The sequence below is a fragment of the Melanostigma gelatinosum genome (genome assembly GCF_949748355.1).
Source record: "Melanostigma gelatinosum genome assembly, chromosome: 12".
NCBI classification, from domain to species: domain Eukaryota; kingdom Metazoa; phylum Chordata; class Actinopteri; order Perciformes; family Zoarcidae; genus Melanostigma; species Melanostigma gelatinosum.
The window spans coordinates 18,434,453-18,448,933 of NC_136645.1; the positions used below are offsets into that span (position 1 = coordinate 18,434,453).

The following is a 14,481-nucleotide window of genomic DNA, read 5'->3' on the forward strand; positions in this document are numbered from 1 at the left end:
TAAAACATGAACATAATCATTTGAACCCCATAACACCCAGGTGACACGTTGCAGCTTTAAAATTAGAATACAACTTTAAATCTGTTACCCTGCGCTGCTCATGAATCATTTAAATGGCATCTATTGTGCATGGAGGAAGGTGTTTGAGGAGGATTTCTTCTGACTTTGAGAGCACCAGTGTTTCTCCTGCAGAGGAAGAGGGGGACACGCCATCAAAAGAGCGCCTGCTTCCATGCGTGTAAGAGTGTCATTTGTACTCATCTTAATGGGGTTCCAATGTTGCATACATGTTATTTAAGAAATATTTACCACCTCTTTAAGGGAAAAATAATGATTTAATGGGAAACACTGGCATGCAACGCACTGTACGCCAATGCTATGAGTAGAAATAGTATGCTGTGAGTGTAGATAAATGATCTTATCAGGATTTATTACTATTCTCATGTATATTGTATACAGTTTGGGGGCAGCAGATTCTCCATATTATGCCCTGGGGATAATTACTTTCCTGTGCATGATATCATTCTTTTTGGAGTCACTCATACTCATTACAATGATTTATTTCTCTCTCTCTGCAACACATTATTCATTTGAAAGAAAAAGACTATTCATAGCATCGTCAGGATTTCTTGAAACACAAACTAACATCCCTGCTGTGGAAATCTAACCTTTCTCTTTTCTAGTTTGTTGTTGACATGCTCTCAACTCTGAATTAACTTTTTATTTATTTCTCGAAACTTATTTATTTATTCTCTATTTGTGTTATTCCAATTCAATTTATTTTTGTTTTTGTCTTTTCTTTTGCAGGGTTCAGAACACACATCACTCACTGAACTTGTTTTGGGATCTGTATAGATTTATTTTTATCTAGTCAGGTCCCATCTGAGAATCATACCACATAATATTAAGACTTCTTGAATTTCTCATTTTAGTTTTTGTTACATAAAAGTTGTTCTATCCAAATTGAGGGTTCAAGGAAAGGAAAGGAGCTGTAATAGTACAACTCACTGACAGCCCCTGAAAGCTTGGTGTACAATTCTAAATATTTAACTTATTTATAATCTCAACTAGCCATGGCTAAATGACCGACATTTCAAGTTAATTTTAGGAAAATAATCTTCCTTAAGTATTTACGAAACACTAAAGACTGTGTGGTTGGATTCGATGTTGTTGACAGTGACCAAACAACCATCCATTGGTGATCATATACTGATCCAAATGTTGCTCAAAATTGGTGCACTGAAGTTTGTGACATCTTTCTTTCTGAAATACACCCTGCTCACTTCTGTGAAAACTGTCGTTGTAACTGTATTGTTACGAGACAATGCTGTGTTCATGTAGGACTCCATCAGTCACAATACAAAGCTGATCGATTTTCACCACAGCTTTGCCGAAAAAAACCAACCTCTGCTTCTCTTTAATTACACCCTGGTCCTTTGGGATTGGAAAAGCAATAAGGGATACCTGATTTGCCTCATCGATGTCATTCATCAAAAGTTTTCATAGTGTTCTGAACAATCCCTTCAGTTGCTGCAAGTTTTTATAACTTGACCTATAATAAGAAAAAACTGGTTGTTTTCCTCATCTGGCCATGATGCATTAGGCCAAAACAAGCAATTCTGACTCCGATATGATCACCAGACCTTAAAATGCAGTGAAATATCAACCAATATCAACCAAACTTGTAAAAAGTGAGGCTGTCAATGCATGCATGATGGAAACATGAAATAGCTGCAACAGAAAGTGAGTCAGTGGCAGATACCCTGAATCATTATGATGGATATTCTTCATGCGCCCTGTGGTGTCGGAAGACACTTTTTTTTTTCTATCTGCAATGTAAAAGACAAACTGGCTGAGGCTGAATTGAATCACGGTCCTATGAAGAAAAAAGAAAGAAAAGAAGCCATGGCGCATGAACAGTGCATCCAGATGGCCTATGGTTCAGCTCAGCCACAGGAGGTCTCCACTACACACCAGAATATCATGTTCATCTGTGAGACCCACAACCATTTGCAGTGGCCTTTCATGTTATCAGTGTGATCAGACAGACTGTAGCTCCAAACGTCAGTGAGAGACACGAGGCACAATTATTGACGACACAGCACATTGGGGTTGCCGTTTTCCTTTAATTCATTTGATCCATCAAAGGATTTACAAAGCCTGCTATTTAAATGCTTCTTTTTTTTTTACCAAAACGATAATACCATTCATGAATACAGCTGCACATTGTCGACATATCCGTACTCCAAGGAGATTATTATGTGCAAAGTAGCACCCAGAAAGTCAACGAAGAGGCGATATTTCATATCATAATAGTTCTCTCTGTTAAAGATAGAAATAAATCCATGCAATATTCATCTCTAACCGTTATATTTCTTGTTTCAGATTTGGCACCATCCTTAAGATGAGGTCAGTGGGAGCGCCCTGAGGTCAGTCTCAGGTTTTTTTGATTTAGGAAATAAAGACAATAATTATCCTGAAAACAATTTGAGTCCGATAGTTTGTGACAGTCCAGTTTCAGTTTGATTCCTAATGCGATGGCTCGTCCCAAGTACCAAGAAGAAATTCATTTTAATTTTACAGAAACGATAATGCAAAAAGCCTCAACCACCGAAGGGATCATTTTATATTATGTAAACCGACCCTGAACCGTTATTCTTAAAAAATAGTCAGATGGTATCAATAATTGCATGATTTATAAATGTTTTCTTCTCCTAAGTATCATACAAGCTTAGTAGCACTACACGTCATGTAGCTGTCAGTGCTGTGCAACAAATATTCAATAATACTACCGATAATAACAATATTAATAACGATCATAACAATTCATCGTAAAAATTAGCAAATGCTATTCAACTACCATGTAAAGGAAATGTTTCGACAGTGTGCTTTTTCTTCCAAAAACAAACAAAAAATGGGGGGGGGGGGGGGAAAGGCTGTGGGAGCACAGTGTGAAGATCACACTGCTCTCACAGAAATTGGCACTGTAACATACTGTACACTCTAAAAGACTGACAGCCCCTCGGAAACAGAGCAGGCTGTCAAAAAGGAGCGGCGGAACATGCAGGCCTCTGGTTTGGCATTAATGTCAAAGGCCTGGCCATTCACTCTAGGACAGGCAAAAAGAATCAGGCTCAGGAAACATGCCCAGAAAACAAATGAGACCGTTAAGGAAACAAGGGGAAAAGATGTCTCCTGCAGCTTGTACAAATATTCCAGTCAGGGGCTGCAGGATTAACCGATCGTGTCTCTGATTTGACGTGGATGAAGTATATGATGAGTAAATGAAAGGAGCAGCAAGGGTCGAATGCATGAGAGTGGGCCTGAGGAGGAGGTGGCAGATTCATAAATAATTCTTGACCTAAGGGTTGTTTGCACACGGATAGCCCTGAGGAACTCATCTCGCTGTTGAAACATTAGCTCTGCACCTTCCAATAAACACAGAGTCTATTTATTTATTTGCAGCAGAACTGATGTGCAGCCACCTCCTTATTACCAGAGCAGTTGGCACAAACACATCATTTACTAAGCAAGATACGGTTCCTGTTTCTGGGCTCTAATCTGAATCTGACTGTACTGCGGCACTACAACTAGCAGATTAATTATTTGTGACTCGAGGCCAATTGAAAGAGAAACCGCGAGTGAGGAAAGTGGCACATTTCAGCAGTACTTTCAGTAATGTGTGCTACAAATAGTCAAACCTGTGCACTGAAAGCAATAAAAACGAACTCAAGTTATGTTCAAGATAACAAAAAGATGAATGCTTTTTTATTCCGGTAAAGGGAAGGGAAATAAATATTTTTAAAAAGTCAGAGACACTGGGCAAATTTCTGTTTCCTGAGGCATGTTAAGATCTAGCACACTTAAAGGAAAAAAAACATCTCTCACCTCATTAAGCACTGAGCAAGGCTGTTCTCTAATAACAAAGCAATAACAAACCTATTTAACAAGACATGATACGCTCATTGGGTCACCAGTTTGGTAGTTGACTCCCCCAAAACCTTCAGCCACCAGGACAGAGCTGACCAACAACAGAGTGTCCACCTGGCAAAACTCAACTCAACGCCTATGGCCAGTAGCTTCAGGTGTGGTGAAGACAGAGAAGACAGGCAACGCCATGCCTGCACCCATACAGCTCGACCGGCAGGTCATCAGAGGATGCTGCAGAAGAACTTCTTCTCCCGGAAAGGGTTCTCGGAGGCGGGGACGGGCATGATGAGGGGGTCCTCGCGTATGTGGGCGTCGCAGTACGCCATCAGGTCTGCAGCCGCTTTGGAGACCTGAAATGGTGAGGACAAAGGAAAAGGACATGCATAGGTGATTAGATGTCTCTCTGACTATTACATAATAACGATTATATAAATTCAAGGTGCATTGGATCACATAGATGTCTCCTTCACATGACTCCATCTCTTTCCCTGAATCTTAAGGAAACCTTTGCTGCATCTTTCTCTCTCCATCCTTTACTCTTATTTCTTCCCTGTTGCTATCTAATAAAGGCAGAAAATACCCCACAAATAGTTGGAACACCACACAATGCAGATGCTGCTGTGGATTTATTTTGACTGATATGAATTTGAGTTTATTAAGTGTTGAAGTACAACCCAAAGAAAAGCCAAGGCTGATGGGAAAGTCATTAGTTTTGCATATATTAATTTGTTGGTATGGCATTTGACAGGATAAACTCATCAACGTCAGAGAAGGATGCTTCGGGATCGGATAAGCTGCAGCAGACCAGAAGCCAATCATCATCATCCTCCGACCCCTTTGGACCTGCCGGACCAAACGCCACAGAAAGTGGAGTTGACTGCCCCAGGAGGAGAGAGGAGATGGACGGGGTTGGGAGCTAAGCGTCCCCAGCTGGGACGTAAGGCGACTTCACGACCCAGCCTGCTGCTGGCTGATGTCAGGCTGCAGGATAATAAGATGGATGAGATATGATTTCAACGGGAGATCGGTGACTGTTGTGCCCACATCTTTACAGAGACCTCGTGGCATCAAGCTGCACTTGACGGGCAGACCGCAGGACTCCAGTGGGACGAGAGGTGGTGGACTCTGTGTTTACATCAATGCTGCTCAAACACAGTCAAAGTTGATGGACAATGTTTATTTCTGATGTTGCTGCTATTTACATTCCCCCAGCTGAAAATTAAAAAACCAATGCACAACAGGAATACACTCGTGTTTTTGTTTTGGCATGATTTTCTTGTGTCGCATTATTGGACTCAGCTACGACTGCATTTGGTTGTGCAACTCTTTGTTGCAGAATGACAATTAGTGATCCTTGAACCCTTGTATTGGACGAGATGACATTTTGTCCTGATGGTTGCACAAGAAGAAATGTCCAGGGATCACCAAAGTTATCAGGATTCATCCACTGGGGACCATGAATGCCTTTTCTAAAAACATCAAACAGTCGTGGCACAGTTGCAGACAGAACGACTGCCATTACCATCCATTTAGCCACACCACCACCACTGATGAAGGATTGTATTTTGTGAGGAGCATTTTGAAACGTTGGTTTGTATTGCTATTTTGTATTCATGGTCATGAATTTTGCGAGGTGAATGAAGCATGGAGTACTGGAGAACAATTGTGCGACTCCTTCTTGTGTGTGTTTTGATAGATTTGCACTAAAGTTCACGCCGGTCTGCAACTCACTGCCTGTTCGTTCTCAGAGAAAACGTTTTTGGAGCTAAACTTTGCAATATGCAATTTCTAAGATTTTGGACATCTTTCAAAGTGTTTCTGATTCGTCAGTGCCTCGTGTAGTGTATTGTTCAAAGTCAAACAGTGACTTTACATTTTTACAGTACGGCCAGACTGCATGTGAATGTAGGTTTCTACTCGCGAGCCGAGTGGGAGGTTATGGGAGGGGGTGGAGGCAGCAAATGGAGAGCAGCGGAGCAGCTGCATCAGAGGGACGGCGAGGGCTCAGGGATCCACGTCGAGGACAGAGCCATCTGATCTCCTGTGTGCCATTTCACCTCACCCACTGCTGCTCCCACAAGATAATTAAATGCACAAAATCCATCATTCCGCTTTAGACTTCAATGTGGAATGTTACATTACCATTTTCACAGTCTCACAGCATAAAATAAGATGTCTTAAAGGGTTGTTTCGGTCATATTTCTGTTTTTTAAAAGGACCAATAAGGCTGGTGTTATTCTACATTTTTCTTATTGTCAACAAATCCCATGAAAAGACCGTAACCAACCAACTACGTGTTAGTCAGTCTCTCAGTTCTTTCTCACTTCTGTTCCTGCTGAGGATGTAAATCGACTAAAACAGCTCTCAAATATATACATTCCCTTTTAAAAAAGGCTCTGAAGTCTCCTCAAACAGCCGGGCATTGTCGTTTCTAACAAATGTTCCTCAAACAGCGGTGAATTATTGTGCATTTGCTGGGGACTATTTTTAGCCATGGATTAGCACACATTTGGTCCGGTGCGAGACACTAAAATATAGAAAATATAGAATATCACATGCAGCCGTATCCTTTCAACTCGTTAGACGCCTTTCACATTAACATAGACAGCTATCTAAGAATAAATACCAGAAAATAAAAGGTAGATTTTTAGCATCTTTGAAGGAAAATCCCGAAGGTTTTCGTGCCGTGCCTTTAGCTCAGTGGTCCCCCACCAAGGGTTCAGGACACTGGATACTTTTAGCACAACAGGGCATCTAGAGATCCTTCAAAAGAGGCCATTGCTTCATTTTAAGGGGTCAAATGAAGTCAAAAGTTTGGGAACCACTGAGTATCTCATGCCGTACCAGTAACTTTGAAACAAGATGAAGGGTTCACAGCCGTGCTCGCTGCTCTGTGGGGCTGCACTTAGACAAAACGAAAAGCAGACGATCAGAATGTCAATAGTTTAACAGGTATTTGGTGAGTTAGACCTACACCTATTCTGATCTAACTGGGCTATTGTATTCAGGTCATACTCTCAGAGCGGTTACATTAGTCACATTAGAAGACAGTCATAGTCAAATTCTGCTCACTCAGAGGACACAAAACATATATTTAACAGTAAACTATGTTTTGTCTGCATTTTTATATCACATTTCTGTCTCTATTGGACCTTTCTCCGGCACTAATTGGAGTCTGCACAAAGTGGAAACATTACTAAAGCTGGCACTTGCGATGCAACCAAACAGCTTAATTACTCTTATAATCAAAGAAAATGCAATAATTATACTATTGTGTAACTGCAGCCAGAGTTTCTGCAGACAACGGGAGCCCCACAGGACAAAAAGTGGTATTGCACAGTGTGTCATTATAGCCCAGACTGACTGTAATTACACTGCAGCCCTGTGATGGAAGGAGAGTCCTTCTAATTAGCAGATCACATTCCTTTGGCTGATTGAGCAATTAATGAGAACGTGGCGATCCCTCAATCAGCAGCACAGAGGCTCCCATTGTCACTGATACACTCTCTCCTTCATCAGATCCCTTCATTCAAGTTAAGGGACCGCCTGACGTGGCCAACTGTCTGTTTCCTCCTCTTTCGTTGTACTTTTCTCTGCTTTCCTTTGCAGCCACGTTCTACTTCAGTGGCTCTTTTTTGAGGCCATTGAGAAGAGTTGAAGAATGACTTGGATCTCCACATCTGAGGTGGAAGTATAGATGTTAAAGCACAAACAGCTGCCTGCCTTTCAATCCTTTCAAAATGCTGCTGCTCAGAAAATAATACAGATGTGAAATCATGCTGACCACGCTAAAATACACTTTTAGAGGGACACACCAACTCTCCCATCTTAAGTTATTTTCTCACTTTCAAATTAGAAAAAAAAGTTCTTTAAAAAACTTAATATAATATTTATAACTGCCTAAGGCCTAATGTAGTCTGCTGTCTTATTCAGTGGAAACCTTTTTCTCCCTTAATGCATTCATTCTGCTTTTCTTGGGACATTATTATGGCTAATAATTTGTGAGGAAATGTCAGCACTGAAACAAAGAATACAACTGTATGTGAACCCAGTGCCTCTTCCCAAATGTTTCAGATGAATGTCCTCATGGTTGGCTGAAAACCAAATAATATTAATGTCATGTTTCACTTGATTACAAATGTGGTTTTTTTTAAGAGTTGAGAAGTTCTGGTCAGATTAAACACAAACAAAACTCATTAAATGAACTCAAATGTGCCGATCAAGCAAAGAAACAAGGTTGTTTGTCTTCCTGTGAAAAGAAACCAACACAGCTTTGTCTCTTGTAAGTCTAAGCTGTGGTTCATCTTGCTAAACAGGTTTTCACATGAGAGCAAAGATGACCCAAATGAGACGGCAGAAGTCAATTATTCAGAAAGCTTCAATATTTGTCAGACCCACTATGGAGCGGAGTGAATATAGATCAGATGTGACATTTAAGATTCGTTTACATTCAAGTCTGCCGTGTCTTTTTCCATGAAATGCTAAGGTGACAACGAAACTGACAAGTCAAATCTACTCAGAGACAATGTTATCTGAACACTTCTCAGCTCATTTAACAGAGCATCATTTCACACTTTTTATCATTTTCAGACACACAATTGTAGGCATGACAGCAAGTTATTATGAATGCTAATAAACACCTTTAAAGACTTTGTTACGCTTGATGCTTGTGCTATTATTCTTGCTCAATGACCCAGACTGATATTCTTGGACATTCAGTTTTTCTGTTGTCAATCATAATGGCTATCACCACTAATTGTATCACATTTATTATTTTCACTCAAAACAACGAGCAGTGCGAAACGCGTATTTCTGGTTCATTTTCTTTTCATTCCGCAACAATGACGTGAACGTGGCATCAGTCCCTGTCTCAACTCAAACACTTCACTGTGTTTTCAGTGCCTCAAGTCAGCCAGAGAAGAACCACAAGCAGCACATGAATCAACAACTTTAACTGCTGAATGTAGCTCAAGCGCGAGTTCAGTCAGGAAGACACTCACTAGTAATCTCTGTCTTTCCTCTCCTTGTAATTACGCTATCAGCTGATTGGGGGCGTGCACTTTTAAGTGACCAACCAGATTCTGCACACTGGTTCCTCAAGCCATCATATCGTTGCTGTCAAACGTTAAATAGTGTTCTCCTCTCTGCTGCTGTCAGTTGTCATTTCAGCTAAACAGATGCAACCCGCCTCCACCCCAGTCACCTCCAGTCAGCATCACAGTCGTGCTCCTGATGCATCATCAGGTTGCAGCAACTCCTTTCATCACCACCACCAGTGTCTGGACTCCAGGGGGGCTGAGGCCTGTGGGACCTCAGTATCCCTACCCTCGGTGACAGTACTTCAGGATGGAGTCCAATCGCCAAAGACTTTGCACTTTTCATATTTGACGCTTGTATAATAAATCATTGTTAACTTATGAAACAAGTCTCTCCTGATTGAACTACTATCGACTCAAATTATTTATATTCTGCTGAAACAGCTGAAGTCGCCGCTCCGTCTAAAAACTGGAAGAACTAGAAGCCACTGTCGCCCCAATACCCCCAAAAAGAGAAGACCTCATACGGCTGCCGGATGCTACAGTACGTCTTATCACTGTATCCAATAAAGTACCTTAAGCTTTACTACAATATTCAAAAGAGTACTAATATAATAATGTCACAGACTGTTACTGTTAAAATGAATTACCATTCAATCATAAACAAATACATCTGAACACGTTCAGGTTTCAAGATAAGGTACATATTCTGATTTGCAGTTTAATGGCAATATTGATGTGGTTTCACTCAATTTACTGTTTTGAGGTGAAATACTTGAGGATTCAACTTTTCTATTCATTGCTAGAATGAAATATTGTATTGCTTAAACATTTACTGGAAACGTTGGTTGCAATATTGTATGTTTTGTGTTTAAGGTTATTTCTGTATCCACAAAAAGTAAATCGTATTTAGTTTTTTTTAAACATGATGGCAATGTTGCTTTAACAATCAAAATGAAAATGACTTCTTGACTGACATGATTATATCTGAATAAGAGTACCGGTTGGTGTATAATAAAGGACCAGTGTGTAGGATGTAATTGCTCGTGTTTGGTATGTCCATTCTGGGCTACTGTAGAAACATGGCAGACTCTGTGAAACAGCACCTGCTCCCTATGTAGAAATGAAAGGCTTATTCTAATGAACACAACAATTCTTAGTTGCAGGTGATTATATACTGATGAAAACACAACAATGAATACTTTATTGCCATTTCTGACAATAGATTCCCCTAAATCCAACACACTGGCTCTTTAAATCCAACTCTTCTCATTAAAAAAAACATGTGACGTTGTGCCAAAGAGTGAACTTGTAGGTTAAATTAGGGGTCTTCCTGACACATCTTTCAAACCCTGATTACACGTTGGGGATAATGACTTGGCTTTTTGAAGAAGAGGAGGTTTTATTGTAAGCAGCCTTTGTTGTGCTGAGTAGGGATGATGGTGTATGGCAGGCTTCCAGGCCCTGGCTATAATGCTGAGCGAACAGCCTCTGGGCTGTGGGGCAATCATTCCCTCAGCGCACGAGGAGCATACCGAATGAGATGGTGACACAGCCTTTTAAGTTGCACAAGAAGTAGTTCATGGACAGCCTCCACCTTAAATGGTTCGATCTAATGAATGGATAATAGAAATCTCTATATACAGTTGGAATATGATTACATTTTAAAGCATGGTGACTGAACTCAACCATAAAGGGCTCAAAAGTCAATGTTGTGTTGTTTGATGAGGACACGTACTCTTGATGAGGCCTGATGGAGCTGTAGGACGTGATGGGTATCAGGAATATGATTAAGAGCAAGCTAACACATTTGAATGTCCACATTTTGTTTGCTGGAACTGGGAATTTGAACCAGGGACCTCACTGGCAATGCACGTTGAGAAGAAGCCTGCATGAGTGCTAACAAAGGACAATCCCTGTGATCACACTCAGAGAGGATGACCCAAATTGGTGGAAAACTAACGTCAGCAGTGGTCAACAGTCACCGAAGCCCAGCATGCCTCTGGGTTTGTTCCTCATAGTTACAACAATGGTGCTACTCGGGTCTCCCAGCTGTTCACAGTGGATGAACTCTGACAGATAGGTGGCAACACCGGTGCTTACAAGGTGAACTGATGCTTCATGTGACAACTGTCAGAAGAAACTGCTCTAGCTCTGAGCTTGCCAGACCTCTGTAGCCAGCTGCTTGTCTCTGCTCGACACTGGAGGCTTCCTTTTGACAAGGAAGATGAATGTGTGGAATATAAGATATGATATATATCTGGTTCTGCTTCATCAGTTTTGATCCTTTTTTTGTGAAGAAGTACCTTAAAGAACAGAAACTTCATGAAGGACTGATACAAGATGACGGTAATGATTCACTGCTACTGTACCAGCCCATCCAATATATGGGTTAATTCAGTCATTATGCACGTAGATGGCAAATAGTGGACATACGTATCAACATGAGGACCGTATCTAGTGACGAGTTGATACACTGTCTGTTTCTGCATTCAAATTTAAGACGTAGTACTATTTTGGGAAATACACTGATTCGCTTTCTGGTGGAGAGTTAGATGAGAAGGACAATATCATTCTCACGTCTCACTCTTCAGTAAATATGAGCCTGGAGAGAGCAGCAGTTAGCTTAGCTTAGCATAAAGACTGTAAACGAGGGGGAAACAGCTCGCCTGGCTGACACTGAAGATAACAAAATTCCTCTTCCAAGCCCTCTAACGTTCCCTAATCAACACGGTTCTTTCATTTTTTCATTTGACTCTCGCAAGCCAGGTTATTTCCCAAAATGTCAAACATTTTATTTAAATTTTGTGGTTTAAAATGGCAAACTGGCAGAAGGTATAGTCCGTCACAGAGGAGATGATGGCTCGGTCCTCTCAACATTCTCCCTGTTTAGGGTTTAAAGCAGAACGCTGTCAAAGCCCATTCAAATAACCAAATCCCAAAACTGTCTCAGCCTCTCTGTGACTCTCATGAATACATACTTTCATTTCAAAAAACAAAAACAGGAGTAGTAGCAGCTCAGGAATTTCCCAAAACAGTTTGGCACTGTCAGCGTTTATCAAATGTTACTCAATGTTACTACACAGTGTATCAAAAGGGGACTCATTTGAGAAGCAGATGAATCCACATTTGGTGCACTAGTGAGTGTATCTGGCAGCAGGTCAGTGAACAGTACGTGGGATTGAGTCAAAATAAACAACAGGATCCATCGTGACGAAGGAACATTCAGCCAGAGGTGTTTTATAATTATTAGCATCTGTGTGTAAGCCTGGCTATTGGGTTAGCGAAATGAAAACTTGCACTGACAGAATTTATTGTGTGCAAATTCTAAGCCGTGAGAGGCAAGTTGGATAACGTTCCCAATTCTAAGCGAGCCATTTTCTTGCGCTTTGTCTGGACATTAAATGAATAAAAACTGAAATGTTTGCTGGGAGCTGAAGTCGGTCACTCATCAAGAAGAGGATATTGTATTGCTCCAAACACTTAATGTGTCTAAATCAGTGGGGGTTAGATCGACACACAGATTTGTATCATGTTATTCACATTAACATACAGACCTAACAAAGCACATAGCTGCATAAAGTGGCAATAAGCAAAGCTTCCAACAAGTATAATGACTGATAAAGTGTTTAGAATAATGTGCACCAGCCAGATTTATTTCTAAAGCCACACACTGCATGTTTGAGCAAATAGAAACCCAGACAAATATTTGCTCACAGACACAAATAAAAATTAAAAAAGTACCTTTATCCTATCCATGCAGGCCTCCATCTTCAGCTGCTCCACAGCTTTCCTGGCTTGGGAGATGCTGGCCGTGCTGTTGTTGGAGATACCGTCCTTCATGGTGCTCCTGTGACACCAAACACCGGCACAAAAGGGGGACACGTAGAGTCAATGAACATCACATTAAATCCACAAAGCAGCATCCCCCCAGGCGATGTCTCTACCCCCCCCTTGGAGCAGCCATTCTCTGCCACAACCTTTTTATTCAAAGGACCCATTTTGTCTGGGGGAATCTGTTTTACAGCAGCCAAGCTCCATTTTATCTGAAGAAAGAGCTCAAAAAGGCAGCAGCTGGACAGCGATTTGTCATTTTACAGTCAGTGCTCATGCATGATTATTTTTAGATTTTTGGTCAAGTTGTTCTTATTTTCTCAAGGGTACTTAAGCACACATTTAGGGGTTTATGTCGCCGTATGTCCTTTTAATTATCAGTTCCAGGGAATCAGACCTGCAACTTTGTTTCCTCTGCCCGGCACCTATGATTGGAGAAGAAAACTCCACTCTTTGCCTTCATCCTCTCAACTTTCTCCACAGTGGGCATCAATGCAACTGCAGCGATTTAATCTGCCCCACTGTAATCAGCCTTTCTGTGCATCTATCAATATGTAGCCTCATGACTAAATCTTGCTCTCATTTTAGGCCCCTTGACCCCCCCTCACTTCTGAAACGTCCCAGTAGGACAGCCACAGCAGTGAGAGATGACACCTGACCACAGATGTGTTTTATAATAATGTACATGTAAAATATGAAGCATTTGACTGAGGAGGGGTGCAGTTGGATCAATTCACTCACTGTGGATTTTTTTTTTTTGGCATCGATTTGCTTATTTATTTCATCTTCATCGTATCAAGTCGAATTTAAGTGTTTTCAAACGGATATTATCGGGCAGATGTTCTGTAAAGGGGGATGCAGACGGTGAATTAATTTTCCAATCCCACCCTTCATGGCTCTAAAGCCAATTTATAGCTTTTATTCACACCCTCGTAGGAAGCTATCAGGCCTTTTCCATTTAGGTTTCCCTTCGAGTCGCCCATCCTTAAGCTCACGCGGCTACATCAGGGGCTGTAACGGGGTCTACACCGTTTTATCCGAATGTAACGATGCTAATTGTTGATGCAGATCTGTCAAACATGGGCGACTCTTATTTCTAAAGGGATTCAATTGTGCACACACGCCGTGCGAGCTGCGGCCCTGGTCAGAGCAGAAGACAGCGAAGCACACATCACGAAAACAAAACAAAATATTTTGCATGAAGACATTACATTAAAAGAAAAAGAAGCATCTTGATGCTTCGCTGCATTGCTCGGCTAGGAGCAGATTAATGTGGGCTACTGCCGCCGACCTACCTGAAACGTGCCAATGGTTTTCCAATTTGGAGAATTCCGGGTTGACTCCACCCAACACACACACACACACACACAAAAAAAAAAAGAGGATCTGTCAAATATCAAATGATAAGAGGAAATCCCAGCCTCGTTTCGGTCTGGACTGAACCCGAGGAGGTAAATCCTGGCGTTTTAATTTCGCCTCAGCGGTTCGCTCGGTGCGAGTCGTGCGTATTCCGTGTAGGAAGATGAGATCCAAGCGGTGAGGTCTTGGTGAGCACCACGGCTGGACTTGGAGAGATGTTACGCATGCAGCAGGGGGGGAAACCTCTGTATGACGATGAGATACAGGCTGTAGGGCACGGAGCACTCGATCAGAGGACCCGTATAGCTGCAGCAGCAACAAG

At 41.4% G+C, this 14,481-nt stretch overlaps 1 protein-coding gene across 1 annotated transcript; it reads right to left on the reverse strand.

The window, feature by feature from the left end:
* Positions 1-3,613: 3,613 nt before the first annotated feature.
* On the reverse strand, positions 3,614-14,222 carry gng4 (G protein subunit gamma 4). The gene is made up of 3 exons (XM_079280973.1): positions 14,096-14,222; positions 12,711-12,816; positions 3,614-4,280 (listed from the first exon to the last, which is right to left on the reverse strand). The coding sequence occupies exons 2-3, from the start codon at positions 12,807-12,809 to the stop codon at positions 4,152-4,154; spliced, it is 228 nt and encodes a 75-aa protein (XP_079137099.1). The 5' UTR covers positions 12,810-12,816; positions 14,096-14,222; the 3' UTR covers positions 3,614-4,151.
* Positions 14,223-14,481: the final 259 nt, after the last annotated feature.